The sequence below is a fragment of the Mustelus asterias genome, chromosome 8 (assembly GCF_964213995.1).
Source record: "Mustelus asterias chromosome 8, sMusAst1.hap1.1, whole genome shotgun sequence".
NCBI classification, from domain to species: Eukaryota; Metazoa; Chordata; class Chondrichthyes; order Carcharhiniformes; family Triakidae; genus Mustelus; species Mustelus asterias.
Window position 1 is genome coordinate 81,671,517 of NC_135808.1, and position 23,793 is coordinate 81,695,309.

General features: G+C 41.1%; 1 protein-coding gene across 6 annotated transcripts in view; it reads right to left on the bottom strand.

Moving 5' to 3' along the window:
• odr4 (odr-4 GPCR localization factor homolog) overlaps positions 1-23,793 on the bottom strand; it is a 97,813-nt gene that overhangs the window by 37,638 nt on the left and 36,382 nt on the right. For 5 of the 6 annotated variants that reach the window (XM_078218343.1, XM_078218344.1, XM_078218346.1 and 2 more), the window contains 6 exons: positions 15,996-16,032; positions 12,194-12,328; positions 8,918-9,013; positions 6,088-6,129; positions 4,751-4,879; positions 418-499 (listed from right to left, as the gene is read on the bottom strand). In XM_078218343.1, coding sequence (XP_078074469.1) covers positions 418-499; positions 4,751-4,879; positions 6,088-6,129; positions 8,918-9,013; positions 12,194-12,328; positions 15,996-16,032 — 521 coding nt within the window. The remainder of the gene's footprint in view (positions 1-417; positions 500-4,750; positions 4,880-6,087; positions 6,130-8,917; positions 9,014-12,193; positions 12,329-15,995; positions 16,033-23,793) is intronic. The other variant, XM_078218348.1, reaches the window with a different exon arrangement.

Consider the following 23,793-nt stretch of genomic DNA (forward strand, 5'->3'; position numbering starts at 1 on the left):
GCTACTGTTGAAAGTTCACGTCTTTCATCAATTAAGCATGTTACAACTGAAAAGGGATAGTATCTGCACTATCCATCAGAGCATGGCAAAAAATCACTCCTTAAACAACTGTTTCTATACCAGGACATCAAATACTGGGAAATGAAGAGCAGCAAACTTATAAAATGTGAAGTGCCTAATAATTCACTGATGACATTAATGTTAAGCAGACAATGCAATAGTAAAACTTCAGCTGTTGATCAGACTTTTTTAAATTAATTCATGGGATATGGGCATATCTGGCTAGGCCAGCATTTATTGCTCATCCCTAATTATTACAATTCCTAAGTATTATTCTGGTCACACAACCAAATAAAATGTTAGAGTCTGACATTATTAAAGAAGGTGGGAGAAATCAATGGGTTATCAGTTACTTACCAACATTTTTGTTCAGAATTTGCTCCTCAAATACCATTTGACAGCGGATAAACACAGTGTTCAGCACATCTCTCTTTAGTGCCTGGTAAAAGAGTGTTTGGTATGATTAGCTGTTACAGCCGAATTGCCATTATAGGGAATACACCATACTTGATTTTTTGACAAAACAATAGCACACTTAATGAAGTTCATCTGTTATTCTGTGCATACAAACCAAAATATTGCAATCAGATCAAATAGCAAGCATCATACCACAATACAACCTTTATATTAATCCTCTTTTTCTGGAAACAAAATCACCTAACGTTAACTGAGTTATGTTTAGAAAATGAAGAAAGTAGAACATAAAGCAAGTCTTGCAGTTGAATAAGTCTTGAAATTTATTTTACAATTAAACGTGAATGAACGTTTTGTTTGTGGTAACTGAGAATAGCATAAAATCATGTGTGAAGCTCATCAACCATTAGAGTGTTTATATTTTTGTAGGGGCAGACATGTTGAATTATGCCTTAAAATACTTTAAAGTTTTGTCCATGGCGATTACATGGTCTTATTTAATTGTTGTACTTACAAATGTGACAAAGAATAGCACTGTGACTTCTCACAGTTGATTAGTAATTACCAGGTGTTTTTCAAAGGCCAAGTTGGACAATAAGTTTTGAATGACGTTACATCTGATAACTTAAGCCAGAACGTTTGTGTAGGCTGATAATGCTAAGTGAAACTTCGATTCATTTATTAACAACTTGAGGTACTTTAGATGTTCAAGCAGTCGATTTGGAACATTTATCCTTGATCCCTTGAATGTGTGTGGAGCTCTTGCTTTCGGATGCACAGCAACATTATTTGTTGATGCGCAGCAATTTCCCAATACACCATGAAAGTGGAAATTCAGGCTTCTCCTATGAAGGTAAAAATTTGACGCCGTCTAGTTTGCAAGGATGAGATTTTTTTAAATCTAAGACCTCTAGAAAATGTATCATACAGCTTTCCCAATCCACACTGAGGATGAAACTATGGATTCAACAGCGTGCATTGCAAATTCTTTTTCCAAATGTATGCTCGATCAGTTCAAGTGCTCTGACAGACAGGAGTTTATCAATGGTAGAAAGCTGCATGCTAAATTTTATCCAGAGGAATGATAGATACTCAGCATCCTGTTGAGGCATCTTATCGGAGGTTTATAGGATGCTAAATTTACCCAGGATTGTCTCGTTTTCTGTCTTTTACCATCCTTTAGTTTTATTTGGTTTAAAAGCAGATGCATATCTCATGGTGGGGAAATTCGTCATCCGAGTGGTTAGTCTTACTATGTTTAAGGAGAATGTTTCCAACAGAAATGTATGGATATTATGGAAGAGCTTATGAATATATGTGGAAAGGTTTCACTGAAGTTTGTGAAGGAAACAAGGGGCTCTTTTTTTTGTTTATGGAATTTGAGCATTGCTGACAAGGCCAGCATTTATTGCCCATCGCTAATTGCCCTGTTGGTGAGTCTGATTCCTGAATCTTTTCAATCTATATGGCATAGGAACACCTGCAATGCTGTTAGCTAGGGAGGTCCAGGTTTTTGGCCCAATAATGATGAAAGACTGACAATAAATTTCTAAGTCATGATAATGTGAGACTTGCAGATTTTAGTCTTCCCACGTCTTTGCTGCCCATGTTCTTCTAGGCGGTTGGCTGTCGTGGAAGGTGCTGCTGAAGGAGCCTTACTGAGTTGCTGCAATGAATCCTGTGTATGATACATACTGCAGCTACGGTATGCTGGTGGTGGAGGGAATGATGTTTAAGGTGGTGAATGGGGCGTCTATCAAGTGGACTACTTGAGCCTGGACAGTGTTACGTTTCTTGAGTGTTGCTGGAGCTGTACTCAGCCAGGTTAAGTGGAGGATATGCCATCATGCTTCTGATTTGTGCCTTGTAGGTGATGGCAAGGCTTGGTGAGTCAGGACAGGAGTTAGTCACCATAGAATACCCAACCTCTGACCTGCGTTTGCATTTATATGGCTAATCTAGTTCAGGTTTTGCTCAATGGTTACTCTCAGAATGTTGATGGTGGTGGTGCTCAGCTGTTGATCGCCAAGGAGAGGTGATTAGATGCTACCTTGTTGGAAATGGTCAATGCCTGGCACTTGTGTGGCAGGAATCTTATTTGCCACTTATCAGCCCAGGCCTGAGTGGTATCAGGTCTTGCTGCGTGTGGGTACAGGTTGCTGCATTATTTGAGGAGCTGTTAATGGAAATGGACACTGCAATCATCAGTGAACATCGCCACATCTGAACTTATGATGGATGCAAGGTCATTAATGACCATTAGTAACAATTTCTGTGACGACAAAATCTCTGAAAATTGGGATATCACAACATGGAAACATAGAAAATAGGAACAGGTATAGGCCATTCAACCCTTCCAGCCTGCTCCACCATTATGATCATGGCTGATCATCCAACTCAATCCCACCACCCCCCGCCCCCTTTGATTCCCTTCACCCCAGGAACTATATCTCCTTCTTGAAAACATGTTTTGGCCTGAAGGTAAGCTTTCTGTGGTAGCAAGTTCCACAGGCTTAACACTATCTGTATGAAGAGATTTCTCCTCATCTCTGTCCTTAAAAGGTTTACTCCACATTCTTAGACAATGACCCCTGGTCCTGGACACCTCCATCATTAATAACACCCTTCCTGCATCTTTCCCTGTTAGAATTTTATAGGTTTCTAAGAGATCCCCCTCATTCTTTTAAACTGCTGCAAATATAATCCTAACCGACTCAATCTCTCCTCATATTTCAGTTCCACCATCCCAGAAATCAGTCCAGTAAACATTCTGTGCACTCCCTCCATAGCAAGAACATCCTTCCCCAGAGAAGGGAACAAAAACTGTACTATTCCATGTGTGGCCTCACCAAGGCCCTATATAATTGCAGCAAGACATCCCTGCTCTAGAACTTGAAGCCTCTCGTTATGAAGGTCAACGTATCATTTGCCTTCTTTATCGCATACTTACCTTCAGTGACTGGTATCCAAGGTCACCCAGGTCTTCTTGCACATTCCCTTCTCTTAATTTATAGCCATTTAGATAATAACCTGTTTTTGCTACCAAAGTGGATAACCTCACATTGATCCACATTATACAGCATATGCCGTGCATTTGCCCACTCACACAGCTTGTCCACATCACACTGAAGCATCTCTGCATCCTCCTCACAGCTCACCCTCCCACCCAGCTTTGTGTTGTTTGCAAATTTGGAGATATTATATTTAGTTCCCGCCTCTAAATCATAAATATATATTGTGAATAGCTGGGGTCCTGCACCGATTCTGCGGTATCCCACTAATCATTGCCTACCATTCGGAAAATGTCCCATTTATTTCTAGTATTCATGGTAGCCCCAGAAAAGCTTTGCAATGATTCCCATTTAGTGTTGAATTCTCAAAAACGCATTTACACTATGGGCGGGATTTTACAGTCTTGTTCAACCCGAGACCAGAAAATTCCACCTGAGGTCAACGAACATTTCCGCTGTCCGCCCCTTGCCCGCTCCTATTCCGTGGCGGGCGGGTCGGTAGAATTCCAGGATATATATCCATCTTTCCTTTCGGAAGATGGATATAATAGCATTTACAATTCACACCTGATTACGCTCATCAGGTTGCTGGAAAAATGTCAGTGTAGAGGTAGGTTACAAATAGACCGATGTTTGTACCTAATGTGGAGTTCCCTTAAGCTTTGCCTCTTTCTATTCTGTCTAATTTTCATAAATCATCAAATTGTAATTTAGCAACAGGCAATAGAGGATTGGTGTTCTGTACATGTGGATACAGGAAACAAAGTCCAGACAGGAGACCTTCTTCAAAATTAGAAAAACAGAAACTAAATAAGGGTAATGTAGTCTTTGTTTTCAGCTACTCCTACTTCTCTTTTATGGCCAAGAGTTCATAAGTTTACACTTGCACCAAAGAATATTGGCAAATGAACAGAATAGAAAAGCAAATAACTTTTATCTTCTTTCTGGTATATCCATGGTATGTGCAATATAATAAAAGAATTGGCTTAGAAAATTCTAATGCAAAATGTGGTGGAAATGTTCTTTTGAATATGATCAATGTAAAGCTTTTGTGCATCTCCACTTAGAGAATAACTATTCTGGTTGTAAAATGAATCTGTGTAAACTACATACTTCCATCACCCAAGTCCAAAGGATTTGGGATATAAATTTACATTACACCTAACAACAAATTAAAAATACAGAAGAGCTTGTTTATATTTATGTTGTTGAGAATGTTTTAGTTGAAGAAACTCCTTTCTCAGAGTACAAATCAAGTTCTGTACCTGTATGGCATCTTTTACTTTTGCTTTACTGCCATGGAGATAAGCTCTGCAGCGGACAGTACCTCTCACTGTAACAGAGCTGCCGCAGTCTTCAATTAAAGCACCAAGTTCACCATCAGCGATAGCAACCTTAAAACAAAATACACATTCATTCATAAGCCAGTTGCAGTGCATTGTACAGTAATATATTGTTTTAAAAGTAATTTTAATGTAAAGCTGGAACATGCCAATAACACACAGAAGGTAGTCAGTACCTATAGAATACCAGAAGAGAGGCAGGTTAACATTTTGGACAGTGCTGTTCATCATAATACTGTAAAGAACAGTATAGATATAACTCTTGTATAGTTAAGACAGGTGCATCAGCTGTCCCAGCTACTCATTCCTGTTGGCTGGCTATTTAGTGGTCCAGGCCTCATCACCACATCATGCTGTCTAGGCTTCGCATTATATAAACACGTTGTTGTGCAATATCAAGCAGATTGGAGACCAGCCGAGCTGTCAGGCAGGGAGGTACGGGGGAAGATGATGAACCAGTACTGCACGAGGCAGAGAATATTTAGCTGGAGCCCAAAGGAACGCTCCTGCTTTTCTACGTCCCACAAAAGATGTTTTACACTTCGCTTTTTGGGGCATCTTCCATTTCACTGCCCTGTATAACTTAGGAGACGGGTGCTTAGCGTGTGTGCTCCACCTAGTTATCCCCTGAAATTGAATCATCACCCTACTTATATCATAGGAACTCAATTTGCATGTAGTAATGAGGCTCCCACATGATTAAGCTGGACTCTGGCAAATATGGTGGTGAATCAGAAACTCCCATTTTACCTTGGCTAACACACCATTCCTTAGTGTGGACCAAACTGTCAAAAGTCTTTTGGTGACCACTAGATGCTGACTGACCTACCCCATGCTTTCAGTATTTTCTGTTTTGTTTCAGATTTTCAGTATTTGCCGTTTCTTTGCTTTTCATTAGTAACATTTTCTAGGCTGGTATGTTTTATTGGGGTATAGCTGAGTTGCTTGTTTTCAGTTATGAAAATTATAAATACATCAAACAGCATAAATTTTGCTTGACAGTTTTTCTAACATTCCTTTCATATTGCATCATACCCTTACTAGTGTGTGTATAAACAATATACAAGGTTTAATAATCATTCTATTTAATTAGCGCAGAACCTGCGAACTGTTAAAAATTCCTTTGCAAAATAATGAAAAATAAAACAAAATCCACACGTTGAAATGTTCAATGTCAATTAACAAAGAAAATAACCACACTTAAACATGTATTACTGGTCAGATGAACAAATAAATGAAACTTAGTATTCAGAACTAACAGGAGCCGTCAGGAACTGGACTTCCGCTGGTGCTTTCTTCTTCTGTGGAAGTAATAAAAACAAAAGAAAATTCAGTGGCAATTTAAAGATCAACAAACTGCACACATAATAAATTAAATTCACTTCAATACATTAGGATTTTGGTAAATTGTGCACAAATAATACTGTTTGAAGATAAGATACTAGAGGGCATAGGTTTAAGGTCAGAGGGGAGAGATACAAAAGGGTCCAGAGGGGCAATTTTTTCCACGCAGAGGGCGGTGAGTGTCTGGAACAAGTTGCCAGAGGTAGTAGTAGAGGCGGATACAATTTTGTCTTTTAAAAAGCGTTTAGACAGTTACATGGGTAAGATGGGTATAGAGGGATATGGGCCAAATGCGGGCAATTGGGACTAGCTTAGGGGTTCAAAAAAAAAGGGCGGCATGGACAAGTTGGGCCGAAGGACCTATTTCCATGCTGTAAACCTCTATGACTCTATACTTTTAAAACTTTAAAAGATTGGATAACGACAACAACAGCCTGCATTTATTTAGCGTTTTAAAGTTGTAACATATCCCCAAGTTTGGAATGCTCAAGAAGCCAGATATACATCGGAGGGTGGGAGGGCTAGAGGAGATTACAGAAATAGGAAGGCAAAACTATGGAGAATTTGCAAACAAGGATGAGAAGTTTAAAATTAGGGCATAACCAGGAGCCCATGTAGAGTCAAGGACAGGAGTGATGGGGAAAACAGGATTTGAGAGTTAGGACAAGGGTAACGCTGTTTTGGCTGGCCTCAAGTTTATGAATGGTTGAATGTGAGACGTCAGCCAGGAATGCATAGGAATAGTCAAGCCTGTAGCTATTAAAAACATGGATGAGTGTTTCAGCAGATGAGTTGAGGTAAGAACAGAATTGAGTGATGATGCAGAGGCAAGCTTAGTGCAGCTGTGGATATATAGTTGGCAGCTCATCTCAGGATCAAATATGACTCTGAGATTCTGAACAGTCTGGTTCAGCTCTCAACAGTTGCAAAGGACAAAGATGGGAATTGTGGCTATGAAATGTGGTTGACTCTTAAATGCCTTCTGAAATGGCCTAGTAAGCCACTCAATTGTATGAAACCGTCAGAAAATTTGACATCAACCTAGGCACCGGAAACGAAGAAGGCAAACCCAGCCCTGTTGACTGCAAAGTCCTCCTTACAAATTTCTGGCACTTGTGGCAAAACTGGGAGAGCTGTCTCACAGACTAATCAAGCAATGGCCTGACAGTAATTTTACCGTACAGACAAAGCCCCAGGTCAGGTATACACTGGGTGGGGGAATTCAATGTCCATCATCAAGAGTGGCTCAGCAACTGACCGAGCTGGTCAAGTCGCAAAGGACATAGAATCTATAATGCAGAAAGAGGCCATCCGGCCCATCGAGTTTGCACCAACTCTCCAAAAGAACATCCCACCCAGCCCTCCCCTCCACCCTATCCTCTTAACCCCACGCATTTGCCATGGCAATCCACCTAACCTACACATCTTTGGACTGTGGGAGGAAATTGGAGGACCCGGAGGAAACCTATTCAGACACGGGGAGAATATGCAAACTCCACACAGACAGTCATCCAAGGCTGGAATTAAACCCGAGTTCTGGCGCTGTGAGGCAGTAGTGCTAACCACTGTGCCGCTAGACTGGGTCTGTGGTCGGTGGTGAGGGATCTAACAAGGAGGGAAAACATACTTGATATCCTCACTGAATTCCCCCACTATCAATATCCTGTGGGGTACCACTGACCAGAAATTAAACTGGACTAGCCATATAAATACTATGGTTGCAAAAGCAGGTCAGAGACAAGGTAGGTAATTCACCTCCTGATTCCTGAAAAGGCCTGTCTACAATCTACGGGCACTAATCAGGAGTGTGATGGAATTCTCTCCACTTGCCTAGAAGAATGCAGCCCCAACAACAGTGAAGAAGCTTGACACAATCCAGGACAACACAGCCTGCTTGACAGGCATCCCTTCCAAAACATTCACTCCCTACATCACCGACGCATAGTAGCAACTGTGTGTACCATCCATAAGGTGCAGGACTACAAAGGATTCTTCAGATTGCACCTTCCAAACCCCATGACCACTACCATCTAGAAGGACAACGGCAGCAGATACATGGGAACATCATCACCACATGGAAGTTCCCTTTCAAGTTACTCATCATTCTGACTTGGAAATATATCATTGTTCCTTCACTGTCCGGGACAAAATCCTGAAACTCACTCCCTAACAGCACTGTGGGTGTAACTATACCACACAGACTGAGGCAGTTCAAGAAGGCAGCTCACAACCACCTTCTTATGGGCAATTAAGATGGGCAATGAATACTGCCCTAGCTAATGACGCCTCAATCCTTGACTGAATAAAAAAATGTAGTGTACAGCGTGACTGAAAACAGAAGCTTCAGGCTTTCTAATATTAGGTTGTAGGAAATTTCTGCTGTCTGACAACGTAGACTCAGGTATTTTCATACATATGAAAACTGATGCTGTGCTTTTGGATGTTGTAGCCATATAGCAGTACATGAATGAGAAACAGGAGAGATCCTTGGGAGGCATCAGTATAGGAACAGAATAGGAATCAGAACAGAACTTGCAATGGTCCTCTGGCCATGAGTAGATGGATATGAATAGAACCAGACACGTGCAATCCCACCCAACTAGATGATAGTGGAGAAACTGTTATAAGTTATAAATATTAAAAGGAACAGGAAAATAGCCTATTTTGGTCAGCAACTCTTAGATAGGTTATATTAAATGCACTTTTAAAAAGGAACAAATCCAAAATATTATTGAGTTTCCATACCAATCCTTCCCCTAATATGCTCTCTGGTTCTATAAAGTGTCCATTTATCAGGTAACTGCTTTGCATAATTTGTTTTGCCCAGGTAATCAGACCTTTCTGGGGAGGAAAAATGGTGGAAGGAAAGAGAACAAAAATATACTCAGTAAAAATTACACAAACAATAAAGATTGCTTATTACATTGCTTATCCTCTCTAACTCTGATATTTTCCTCAGCATGTCATCATAGACAAGCGCAACTTAACTGAATTACATTTGAAAGAAAAATGCTGCATTACAAGGAATATACTAACAATGAAATGAAATCTTTGGAAGTACAAATTCCACTGATTTAAAGTTCAGAGGAAAAAAAAGAGAAAGACTTGCCTTTAATATAGCACTTTGCATAACAACCAGAAATCTCAAAGGACTTTAGAGCTAAGTATTTTTGAAGTGTAGTCACTGTTGTCATGCAGGAAACACAGCAACTAATTTGTGCTCAGCAATCTTCCACAATCACCAATGTCATAATGGCCAGGTAATCCATTTGAGGGAGTGGTATTTGCCATGTTACAATCCCAACTGATGTTACTACTGGACAGTCAGGTCCCAAAGTAGAACCCTAGCGCCACAGATTTCTACTTTTTGTTTCGACACATGAATGAACAGATTTAAAGACTGTCAAATAACTTTTAACAAAAGAAAATTGTTATTAAACATTAAAAGATTGACTATAATACAATACTCCTTCACCCCACATATATATTCACAGGATAACAGAAGTTACAAAATATATCTTGTACTATAATGTTCTCTGTAAGCACATGGGCCACATAAACTAACAGGCCAACTGTGGTCAGATACACCACTCTTTGAAATCAAGTGGCTGACACAACTCTATATAACTTCTGTGGACTTCTCATCAAATCCCCCCTAATGCTTATTACAACAATCCAACTGATCTCACTGGAACTCTGGCTTCCACGAGTGTTTCCAAAATCCACTCCCGAAAAACATGCCTTAGAATCTTCTACCAAACAATGCTTTCTCTTGGATGCCTTCACCAAGGATTCACTTCCAAGATTTTAATCTCTCCTTTCAGTATTCCTCTGCCTCGAACTGTCACGTGTATTCAAGCTCCAGAGTCTCTCGGGTACCCAGCATGCCAACAGAACACCACTGCTTCACAGGTTGTATTAAAATGTCACCAAACTTGATTTATCTTGGATGTCTGGTTTCCCACTTTAAATCAACAGTCGAAGGACTCCGGGGTTTGACTTGTACACTGTAGCCGCCGAGTGCGACTTTATGCACATGAAAGGGGAATGGTGACAGAACAAAGAACAAAGAACAGTACAGCACAGGAAACAGGCCCTTCGGCCCTCCAAGCCTGTGCCGCTCCTTGGTCCAACTAGACCAATCGTTTGTATCCCTCCATTCCCAGGCTGCTCATGTGACTATCCAGGTAAGTCTTAACTGGCCTCTGCAAGAGTATTACACAGCGAAAAACTGGTGTCAATGGGAATCAGGGGGAAAATTCTCCACTGGTTGATGTCACACTTGGCACAAAGGAAGATGTTGTGGATGTTGGCGATTGATCATCTCAGGCCCAAGATTTCATTGCAGGAGATTCTCAGGATAGTTTCCTTAGCCCAAACATCATCAGGTGCTTCATCAATGACCTTCCCTTCCACCATAAGGTCAGAGGCAGGGATGTTCGCATATGATGACTGCACAATGGTCAGCACCATTCACGATTCCTCAGATACCTGAGCAGTCCGTGTCTCATTAGCAGCAAGAACTGGACAAAATTCAGGTTTGGGCTGGTAGTTGCAAATAATATTCACGCTACATTGTCAGGCAACGACCATCCCCAGCCTCTAACATGAGAGAATCCAACCACAATTCCCATACTGAATCCGAAACTGAACTGGACCAGCCATATAAATACTGGGGTACAAGAGCAGGTCAGGGGCTGGGAATTCTGTGGCGAGTAACCCACCTCCTGACTCCTGAAAGCCTGCCAGCCATTTTCAAGGCACAAAACAGGAGTGTTATGGAATACTCTTCACTTGCCTAGATAAGTGCAGCCCTAACAACACTCAAGTATCCTGACACCACACAGGACAAAGCAACCCGCTTGACTGGCATCCCAATCACCACCTTAAACATTCACTCCCTCCACCATTAATGCACAATGACAGCATCTATACCATCTACAAGATGTAACTGCAGCAACTCACTAAGCCTCCTTCAACAGCACCTTGCAAACCTCTGATCTCTAGGACAAAGGTAGATGAATGGGGATATCACAAGCTGCAAATTCCCCTCCAAGCCACCCAACATCCTGATTTAGAATTATATTACTATTCCTTTGCTGTCACTGGGTCAAAATCATGGAATTCCCTTCCTAACGGCGCTGTACCTACATCATATAGAATGCAAGTGGATCAATCACCACCACCTTCTCAAGGGCAATTAGGGATGGGCAAATAAATGCTGGTATAGCCAATGAAACCCACATCCTGTGAAAAGATTGAATGAAACGAAGAGAGAACCACCTAGCAGGAGATCATTATCCTTCTGAGCACCATCTGCTCCCTGCCGCCTTTATCCTGTGCGCTCATGAATCATTTGGACTGTACTGGGAGAACCATTACTTTAGCATTTTCTTCTTACACCAAAACTATTTGCTTTTTTTCACCCTATCCTCTCTTACTCGGTTCAGTTAATACCCACCTGCACATGACTCCTCTCTTCTGACAGAATGACAGAATTTCTTAATCTCATTTGCCAATGCATCTGCTGGATCATTTTCTACTATTTCTGCCACATGCATTTGATACTGTTCATCTGTTGCTTCTCCATTTTCCTTTCTAGGAGGTACTGTTGTCTCTACAGCATTATTATTCACTTTTCCGTTATCCTACCAACAGCTGTACTTTTACCTCAAACTTCAACACGTGGAATAAGCCTGCACTATTCTCCACTCTCCTAAATGTATCATCTTCATCATAAAGTGATTCCTAAGTAACCCTATCAACATAATATACTGTATTCACTATTTTTACATTGGCAGTTTTAAATGGAAAAGAGGTGATTGGTTTGCCAAATATCCCTGTATCTCTCACTCTTTTATCACATCTTATCCATCTTCCATTTCCTGTACTGTTCAATCAAGCCCAGATCAAACTTCAGGAACAGTGGGAGGAATCCAAAATAACAGAAGAATATTTGACTCATGAAACCCTAATCAGTGCAAAAATGGAGTGATTTAGAACAAAATATGTAACACATACCAATGAATCCTTGTCAAACTGATGTTCTGCAGCTACAGGTATCGGGATATTAACATCCACGTTCAAGGTGGCTTCCATAACCTGCCATGGAGCTGTCAAACTGCTAGATTTACAATCCAGCATTTTAATAGAAGCCTTGAAAATACAAAAAATTAAGATTCATTATTAGATAGAATATTTTCTTGCTGGAATTATTGCATGAGTATTTGGCATACATAATACTATTCCCACTGTTAAAAATGTTCAAATATTTCTATTTAATACCTTGATGTCAAAGTTTTAAACCAACATATTTACAATCAGTTTCTAGGGATTTATCAGTTTTTACTTTGTTGTGACATATTTGCTATTGGTTGCTTTCCTGCTTGTATTATCCCAAAAAATAATTTTATGTCATGAAACTATCTTACAAATATATTTTGAGATATTTAAAGATGAAGAAAAATGTGCATTTACACAATGTTCAGGATGTCCCCTAATGTAGCTCACAGGCATTAATTACTTCCGATGAACAGAGACTGTCCATCTAACAAGCATGGCAGACATTTTTAATCTGGCAAGGTCCCACAAACAGCAAGTGAGATGAATGACTGGTTAATTTGTGCTTTTGGTGGTGCTAACCTGAGGGAGGAATAGCAGCCATTGGAAAAGTCACATTTTCTTCAAGTAATGCTGTGGAATCTTTTACATACACTCGTATAAGCACACAGAGTCTTGGTTTAATCTCATTCTGAAAGACAGCACACCTTCAACAATATAGTGATCCTTCGGTATTCAAATTCTGGTGTAGTATTTAAAGCTACCTTCTGACTAAAAGCATAAAATTCCACAGCTGCACCAAGCTAGCATTAAAGATCCCAATATTTACACATGATTTGATCTTTAATGCAAAAAAAAGTGGAAAAGTTAAAAATTGGCAGGGTTACAAATTGTAGCTTCCTGCAGTACAACTGAAAAACGGTTAAATGCAAACAAGCATGTTATGAAACTGTTATACAGGTACATGTGAAATATTTGAATACTTTCCTCTCAACATTTCTGTTCACTATGTGTCATTATGGCAACAAATTTCTTAATCCTGCGCTATACACCTTAACTTTCCTGGAAATGCAATGGAAACCCTGTTTATGTTTGTGAATTGCTGCATTAATAAATATACTTCTTCTTAGGCAGTCCCTTGGAATCGAAGATGATTTGCTTCCACACTAAAAATTAGTTCTCAGGTGACTGAGAAGTCCAATGTGTAACCTACAATCTCAGTCACAGATGGGGCAGAGGTGGTTGGAGGGGATGGGTGGGTCGGGTGCTTGGGTTGCCATGTGCTCCTTTTGCTGTTGATGCTTGGCTTCAACTTGGTCTCGGTGATGAAACCTAAGGCGTTCAGCTCCTCCCTGGATGCTTTTCCTCCACTTTGGGTGGTCCTGGGCCAGGGATTCCCAGGTGCTGGTAGGCATGTTGCACTTTTTCAAGGAAGCTTTGAGGGTGTCCTTGAAGCGCTTCCTCTTCCCTCATGGGGCTTGCTTGCTATGTTGAAGCTCCGAGTAGAACACTTGTTTGGGGTCTCGCATCAGGCACACAACTGCACAACAACAGAAAGTCCAAGGAAAATCAGGGCCCAAGGAGCAATAAAAAAGGATTACTTACCTTTTTTGTTCTTCTCCATTCAATGTTCTGCACATAGATGGAGCTATTGGAATAGGCATGCCCCAAACAATGGGAAAGGAAAAAGGGACATCATCGTTTTAAGACATTTTTGTGAAACATTATGCCTACCCTGTATAATGGGCATGCATCATTTAGGTTTTATCCTTTAAGAAAACAGTAGCGAAAGCACATTCCAACTGCCATGTGTCTAAGTGTTCAAAGAAACCTTGTAATTTCTGTACTAATGGGCATTAGTATTCTGTTCTAGCTGAGGAAGCCAACACTTGGGTCTGTCCTACTAGTTGTGATATTGGCCTCCTGTTGTGATGTTGTTCAGCGATGCACAACGATGCACCTCTCTACATCTTTACATCCTTGCTAAAGTGTAGCACCCAGAACTGAACATATCACTCTAGCTGAGGCCAAGTCAGTGTTTTTGCATTGTTTTGCATAACCTCCATGCTTTTTGTACTCCATGCTTCTACGAATAAAGTCAAGGGTCCAGAATGGCTTTTTAAAAGTGTTTTCAAGTTGTCCTGCTACGTTCAAAGATTTGTGTACAAACATCCTCCACCTCTGTGTTCTCATAACCCCATTAAAATTGTATCAATTAGTCTATATTGCTACTTTTCATTCTTAAAAAAATGAATCATTTCACACTTCTGTTAACTTCCATCTGCCATGTGTCTGCCTATTTCATCAGTCCGCCAATGTCTTCCTGAAGTCAGTTACCATCCTCATTGCTGCATTTTTGAGTTTTGTGTCTGGGGAACATACGTGCACATTTCCCTTTATTCACAAAAAATAATCATGCACCACGCCTCTCTGCTTTCTGTCCCTTAGCTAATTTCATTCCATACTGCCACTGTACCTTCAATCACATGAGCTTTAATTTTGAGAAAAACTCTATTACATGATACTGTGTCAAACGCTTTTTGAAAAGTCAATCTCCTTGATGTGCTAATTGAGAAATCCACTAATGGGTTCTCTGCTACTATCTATTGCAAGCATACCTTCACTGGTCAATATACACATTGGGATTCGCATAGCACCGCAAACCCCCAATTTCTAAAAAGACCCTAGCCATTTGCTCACCTTGCAAGCTCAACACAGAAATAGAGTGCGTCAAAGCTATCTGCAGCACAATGGCTATCCTGATCAGATCATTTATTCACTGTGTATCATGCAAAATTGCAAAGGGCCAAAAGCCACCACTTTCAAACCTGAAAAGTGCATTGTCTACCTTAAATTACTCTGGAAAGGCAAAGCCTTTGATCAGCCAGTTGTCCCAACAACTGGCTGATCAAATAAAAATGCATGTTCCTTTGGTTATTCGTATTTACGTAACCAGACCATGCTTAAAAAAACCCCCAAAATGTCTACTATTTGAAGTGATTCTGTGATTGTGCAGCACTTGCTGAACAATCCTAAGTGTGCTAATAGGTGCACTAACAACTAATTTAAGATAATCAGTCAAGCTTGCAACATGGCTCATTTACCCTAGCTAGAAGCAACATACGTTCATATTCAGGAACCTATTCTCTTCAAATAAAAGTAATATGTCCAAACCTTGCACTAGTTTTGAATTACCCAGGAGCTTGAGCAACCAATAGTTCCCCTTTACTTTCTCCATGGAAATGCCTCGGCCAGAGTCGACTTGCCAACAACCATCAATATCTTTTCTCCTGCAGTATAAATTGTTGTGAATGTTTGAAATTTGACATTCTTGCATTTGTCTTGATGGGTGCAAGATGAAAAGTTTTGACATGTCTCTCTTTTCAGCAATCTCCAGATTTGATACTACTAACTGAGTTTTAGTATACAAAATCTTTATTAGTTAATGCATTAACAGTTACACAGCTTATTAATGCAAGTTTTCACAGGGGCAGTTTTGAAAGCTCAAACGCCAGTGCTGCTCGCATCAGCCAAATTTCCACACTGATTGTAAAGCCTCCTAGTTACCTATATTTCTAATGGCATACACATCCACAGACTTGAAATTTAAAATTTAAGAAAATTTAAAGCTATACTTGATAATTCAACAAAGAAAAACTCTGCTACAGAAATAACACAATAAAGTGGAAAGTTGGTCCTTAAATAATGAAAATACCATTTCATTTGAATGAGGTGAATTTAAACTCTATCACACTATTCTTACCTGTGGATTCTGAAGATCATAAGCTCGCACCTTCATTCTGTATTTAATGAGCTCAGGAAAAGTTCAAGTTCATTTTTCAACTAGAGCAGATCGAATAAATTTTTTGTTACTGTGAGTTTAAGTTGCAATTGTCTCTACTGGTTGCCATTTCACTTTAAATCAATACTTATAAACTATTTTGGATGATTTATTCCACAAAGATGAGGATTGGAGTGAAACCAGAGTGTGTCACGTAAACAGAGCTCATCACAAACGGTATCAAAGTTGAAATTTGGGTACGAGTGAGAATTCATTGCAGAAAGGTGCTCCTTTTTACTTTTAATACTTTGATGTTGTGTGAGCTCGAGGAAGGAAGCATTCAAAGTTTAGTTCAATGTTTTATTTCTTACTGCAAGCTGGCAATGAGTGCAACTGAAGTTGGTGAAACCAGATCTGGACTGATCTACTTAGAAGGCATGATAGACTAGTTTATGAGGAATGGTAATTTGACCCATTACCATTAATCCATGTGGAGTAATTCAATGTTCTCTGCACTGCCCTGCTGGGTTCTGGGAGCACACAGTGCCCATCCTACCAGGTTCCGGAAACGGTAGTACCTGACCTGCCAGGCTCCAAGAGTACACAGTATCCATCCTGCTGGGTTCAGGGAGTGCACAGTGCCCACCCTGCCGACTTCGGGGAATGCACAGTGCCGATCCCACTGAGTTCCGTGAACTTGCAAGTGATCAAGCTGCCGGACTCAGGGAATGTACAGTGCTCACACTGGTTTGGATAAAGCACAGCGCCCACACTACTGATTTCAGATAGTAAGGGGTGAGGCCATGGGGAGTTTTAACATGAAAGTAAGAAACTTTAAAATCAGGGTTTGATGCAATGAGGTTAACAAGTCGGGCTTAAAGGCAAACGGGCGTTGATGCGAGTTAGGGTATGTGCAGCAGCATTCTGGATGAATTTAAATTCGATGAGGACGGAAGCTAGGAATTTCACCAGGATTACATTGGAATAGTCAAGTCTGGCAAAGGCTAGTTCCATCCAGAGTGTCCAACTACTTCCCCATATTTAATCAACCATCAACGTCTTGAGGGTCACCAGTGATCAGTAAGTTAACTGGATCAGCATCGAACATGAATCGTGCTGCTACAGGAGCAGGCCAGAGGCTTGGTATTCCAGCTACCTAAACCCAACCCTCAAGAAGCTCAACAACATGCAGGACAAAGGAGCCTGCCTGAATGGCAGCCACTGACCACTTTTTTTGTGGACAGGGCTTACCTGGGCAATTGTCCACTTTGTCGGGTAAATGCCAGTAGCCATACTGGACAACTTGGCTGGAGATGTGATTCACTCTGGTCTTCAGTGCAAGAACTGGAATGTTTTGGTGGCCATTTGCTATATCCATTGTGCTCAGTTGATTCTTGATGGTGCATGGAGTGCATCAAATTAGGTGAACATAGAACAGTACAGGCCCTTCGGCCCACGATGTTGTGCCGAACCTTTTCCGAAACCAAGATCAAGCCATCCCACTCCCTATCATTCTAGTGTGCTCCATGTGCCTATCCAATAACCGCTTGAAAGTTCCTAAAGTGTCCGACTCCACTATCACAGCAGGCAGTCCATTCCACACCCCAACCACTCTCTGAGTAAAGAACCTACCTCGTACATCCCTCCTATATCTTCCACCACGAACCTCATAGTGAAGACTAGCTTTGCTGGGGCAGGCCTAGAAAGAGATTGATGATCCACCACCTTGGAACTTCTACCTGAATATTGTTCCATATTCTTCAGCCTCATCTTTTACAGTCCTGTGCTGGGCTCTGACAAGGATGGGAATACTCATGATAACTCTCTTCTTGTTGGTTGTTTAATTATCCACCACCATTCAGAAGTGGATGTGGCAGGACTGCAGATTCACTGGCTGTGGGATTTCTCAGCTCTGTCTAGGGCATGCTGCTTCTGTTGTTCAGCCACTTCACTTGATCTATATAAGATGCATTCTAGATCGCTGAAGGAAGTTAGGATGAGGACAATTTAAGCTTTGACCATAATTCTCCTTGAATAGTGAAATGGTGCGAGAGGACTAGAAAACTGCACATATTTTAATCAAAATTAACAGGGGGCAAAACTGTTAATTTAAGTAGTAATTTAGTAGTAAAACTACTAAACACCATTTGTTAAGGACAAAATTAATTCTCACTTAGAGAAGCATGGGGTAATAAGAAGCAGCCAACATCTATTTGTTAAAGGCAAATCATGTCTGGCTAACTTGATTGAATGATTTAAGTATTAGGTTGATAGAAGTTGTGCAGTAGATGTTACACAGATGGACTTTCAAACGGCATTTGTTAAAGTGTCTCATAATAGATTTCTTCAGAAAACAGAAGCACATGGTATTAAAAAAAGGTGGTAATTTGAAATTGATGAAGAAATAGGATACAGAGAGTTGTGGTGAACAGCTGTTGCTCTGACTGGAAAAGGATGCAATGGTGTGTCCCCTTCCCTGATGTAAATTGTGCATCGGTTGAGTTCCTAATTGTATTTAGGTGGTGGATATTAATTGGGAACTTGCCTGTCCTCAGATGTAGCAGGTTGGTTATTAGTTCATTTAAGAGTATACTAAAAGAGGCTGATAAGGAGTAGTTCTTCAGTCAATTACTTTATTTGATTTACTCAAGGATATATCCTCCTTCTCCATCTGGTACCATGCCCAAAGAGGACACAGAAACTTAGAAAACCATAGAAAAGTGAGTGCACAAAGGGGCCATTCAACCCATCATGCCTGCACCTGCCAAAGAAGAGAAGAAAGAAACTAGCTACTCATTTTAATCCCATTTTCCAGCACCTGGTCCGTAGCCTTGCAGGCTACAGCATTTCAGCTGCAGATCCAAGTATCTTATTAATGACTTGAGCATTTCTGACTATGGATGGATCCATGCTTGGAAAAGTACTGCAGTGGTTTGCCTTCTGCAGTACGGCTGACCAGGAAACTCTTCCACTCTTAGCTACCATCTGACATTTAGGACAGATTTACAGGCTCACGTTTGGCTACGTTACGGATGCACCATCTGTGGCCATCAAGTACCCAAGTGGGACTTGAACCTGGAGCTTCCGGCCCAGAGATATGGACACTACCAGTGCACCACAAGACTTCCTCCAAGAGTATACAGCAGGCTGAAAATCTAGTTCTCGAGTTGGAGATGCATGTATTGTGTAACGCCACATATAAAAGTTTGTAAGTCAGACTTGGCTCCAGTTCCATCCTTCGTCACCTCATTACCCGAGTTCTAACACCAGGGGTCTGCATTGGTCCATTGCTTTTCATGTTGTAGATAAATGACCTAACTGGATATAGGAAGTACAATTTCAAAGTTTCTGGTTGGTATCAAGCTTGTCAACATCATAAATACTGAACAGGCTAGCTGCAAACCTCAGGAACAGAGAGATACACTGGGGAAATTAGCACAAATGGCAGACACAATTCAATGCAGCTAGATGAGAATGCACTTTAGGAGGAACAATATGCACTGGAAGCATAATCTAAAAGAGCAAGTTCACTAATCTTTTAAAGTAGCAGGGCAAGTTGATGAGACATATGGGGACCTGACTTTGCAAACAGAAGCACTGAATCCAAAAGCAAGGAAGTTAGTTAAACCTTTATAACTCTCTGTTTAGACCACAGTTGGAGTATTATTTCCAATTTGGGGCATCACACTTGAGGAAGGAATGCCAAGGTTATGGAGAGGATACAAAGGAGGTTTAATCAGGATGATATCAGGAATGAGGGACTTCAGTTGGACTTGGAAACATTCAAGAAGCTGTGATTGTTTTCCTCAGAGCAGAGAAGAGCAGATCTAATTGAGGAATATAAAACTATGAGAGGTTTGATAAAGTAAGTGGGGAGAAACTTTTTCCTCTGGTAAAGGAGTTGGTAACCAGAGGCCAAAGATGCAACATAATTAGTATCGAAACCAGGAGAAATTTCATAGAGCTGTTAAGGTTATCATCTGAAAGGGTGGTGCAACATATCCCATAGGATCTTTCTGGAGAGGACTAATTTGCAGGGTTAAGGAGCAAAGAAAGTTGGAGCATAGTAGCCACGCCCAAGTGTGATATGCTGAATGGCTTCTTCTAGCATACATTTGTCTTGTATTTTAACCTACATCTCAACTGATCACATCCACTCTTCTCAAATCCTTGCAAAATCTCTCCCTTTATATAAAATACCAAACCAACATTCACTGCCAACCTCTTGACTTGGCCATCTCAGATGGTCTTGCTTGTTGCAATGTATTAATCAGAAATGAGGTCACTTCTGATCATCTTTTATTACTCTCCCCCCACACTCCCACCCAGGAATATAAAAATAGATATCAAGAGTTTCTATAAATATTTGAAAAGGAGAGTAACTAAAGTGAGCTTTGGTTCCATAAAAGGTGAGACTGGAGAATTAACAAGAGGAAACAAGGAGATGGCAGAAGCTTTGAACAGGTACTTTGTGTCTTGTCTTCACTGTAGAAGACACAAAAACATCTCAAGAATACTTGAAAATCAAGACGTAAAAGGGAGGAACCCATGGTTCAAGGGGTAACGTAACATGGAGGATTGGTTAGCTATAAGAAGCAGATAGTAGGAATAAATGGGTTGTTTTAACATTGGCAAGCTGCAACTAGTAGAATGCCAAAAAGATCAGTGCTGAGGCCTTAGCTATTTATAATCTACATCAATGACTTGGTGAAAGGACTGTATATGGGTGGTAGTTAAATTTGCTGATGCCACAAAGATAGTTAGGAAAGTAAGCCTTTTAATACCTCTAGACTTGACTATTCTCCCACAGTGAAATCAGTCAAAACTCTGCTGTCCATGTCCTAACTCGCATCAAGTTCCATTCTCCTATCACCCATGTGCTGGCTGACCTACAGTGGCTCCCAGTCAAGAAAGATCTTGGTTTTAAAACTGTCATTCTTGTTTTCAAATTCCTCCATGAACCCATCCCTATCTCTCCAATCTCCTCCAGCCCTACATTCTAACAATGCCTTCTTCACCCAGTTAGGGCCTAAGTTCTCGAATTCCCTCCCTAAACATCTCTACCTTACTTTCCTCCATTAAGACACTCCTTAAAGTTTACCTCTTTGACCATGCTTTTGCTCATCTGACCTAATATCACCACATGCGGCTCATTTTGTTTTAAAATGCTCTTTGAATCACCTTTGGATGTTTAATAATGTTAAAGGTGCAAGGTAGATGGTTGTTATTGTTGTAGCTTCAACAGGTTGGCAGGGTATTTTTACATATGCCTGGTGCTGTGATAGAATGTCCCTCATATTTATTAAACAGGCTTGTGGTGGAATACATTTCAGCTGCTGATGGCCACAAAACGCATCAGTATCCAGATCTGAACTCCTGTTCTGACTCTATCCCATTCAGTATGCAGCTAATCATCATAGAAACCCTACAGAGCAGAAGGAGGCCATTCGGCCCATCAGTTCTGCACTGATCACAATCCCACTCCAGGCCCTATCCCCACAACCCCACACATTTACCCCACTAATCCTTCTAACCTACACATCCCGGGACACTGAGGGGCAATTTAGCATGGCCAATCAACCTAACCCGCACATCTTTGGACCGTGGGAGGAAAGCGGAGCACCCGGAGGAAATGCGCGCAGACCACGGGGAGAATGTGCAGACTCCACACAGACGGTGACCCAAGCTGGGAATCGAACCCAGGTCCCAGGAGCTGTGAGGCAGTAGTGCTAACCACTGTGTCACCGTGCCGCCCCAATGCCATTGTGCCGCCCCAGCATGCAATACCACCCGTGTGATTATACAGGTTATTAGTTAGATCAATAACTGTACAATTAGATCCAATCCCCATCTTTTTTTTCCACAGCCCAACAAATGCTTCTCTTTCAAGTATTCATCCAATTCCCTTTCACTGTTCAGTTTTCTTCCACCACTCTTTCAGACAGATATTCTAGATGATGAAAACTTGCTGTCTAACCTTTTTCTCATGTCACCACTTGTTCTTTTGCCAATTACCTTGAATCTGTGTCCCCTGACTGTGGATCTTTTTCAGAGGAAACAGTTTCTTCAATTTACTTGAGCATAGATTTTTTTATTGGGTAGAAAGTTATGGCCAACACTCTGACCTAGATTTACTGGGAGAGATGGTACAGGTGTGAGAACATGATCTAATTCCTCTGGGACTTGGGAAGAGAGGGAGAATGTGGTGCAGGTGTCAAGGGAATGGGAAGGAAGTAGGATTCCTGATAATAACAAAGGGGCCCATCTGGGTCATATTCTTCTAATCCAGTTTAGACCCAAATCATATTCTCCACCCCACAACATGGTTATAATGACTCAACACAGTTTTCTGAAAGGCAAATTGCGTTTGACAAATCTATTAAATGTAACTCATAGGGCAAATAAGCAGGAACCTGTAGATGTAGTATATTTAAATTTTCAGGAGGCATTCAAAGTGCCACACAAGAGTTGTAATACAAGATTAGAACTCATGAGATCATGGGTAATATATCAGCATGAATTGAGGATTGGTTGATGATCAGAATATTTTGCAATGGTCTATCTTTCCTACTCTCCTTGTTGTATGGTCATTCTCTTGCTTCCTGACATTCATTCTCTCTTTCCTTGTCAGAGTACCTCTTCTCTCTCATACGTTTCTTGAGCAAGCTCTTTCAGTGCTCCAAAAGATCTCTGTCAACTTCTTTCTCTTCCTATCCCTGTCTCTCCATTGCATTTTTACAAGAACAAGAAGCTGTCATTTAAAAGGAATTTCAGTTTGGTGTCAGCTGACATGAGGACTCCTGCAAATGGCAGAAACCTGTGGGAGAAAACTCATGTTCCCCTTTCCGGAAAATTAAAACACGGGAACTGAGAAGCACTTCAGAAATAAGTTTTGCTCAGCATGATTTTACTTACTTATGTTTTGACAATTATTTAGATTTCCAGAAAGCCTTTGACAAGGTGCCGCATAGGAGACTGTTAAATAAGTTAAGAGCCCATGGTGTTAAGGGTAAGATCCTGGCATGGATAGAGGATTGGCTGACTGGCAGAAGGCAGAGAGTGGGGATAAAGGGGTCTTTTTTAGGATGGCAGCCGGTGACTAGTGGTGTGGCTCAGGGGTCAGTGCTGGGCCCACAACTTTTCACAATTAACGATTTGGAGGAAGGAACCGAAGGCACTGTTGCCAAGTTTGCAGATGATACAAAGGTATGTAGAGAGACAGGTAGTATTGATGAAGCGGGGGACTGGAGAAGGACTTGGACAGGCAAGGAAGTGACAGATGGAACACAATGTGGAAAAGTGTGAGGTTATGCACTTTGGAAGGTGGAATGGAGGCATAGACTATTTTCTAAATGGGGAAATACTTAGGAAATCAGAAGCACAAAGGGACTTGGGAGTCCTTGTTCAAGATTCTCTTAAGGTTAACGTGCAGGTTCAGTTGGCAGTTGGGAAGGCAAATGCAATGTTAGCATTCATGTTGAGAGGGCTAGAATACAAGAGCAGGGATGTACTTCTGAGACTGTATAAGGCTCTGGTCAGACCCCATTTGGAGTATTGTGAGCAGTTTTGGGCTCTGTATCTAAGGGAGGGTATGCTGGCCTTGGAAAGGGTCCCCCCGAGGAGGTTCACAAGAATGATCCCTGGAATGAAGAACTTGTCATCTGAGGAATGGTTGAGGACTCTGGTCTGTACTCGTTGGAGTTTAGAAGGATGAGGGGGGGATCTTATTGAAACTTTCAGGATACTGCAAGCCCTGGATAGAGTGGACGTGGAGAGGATG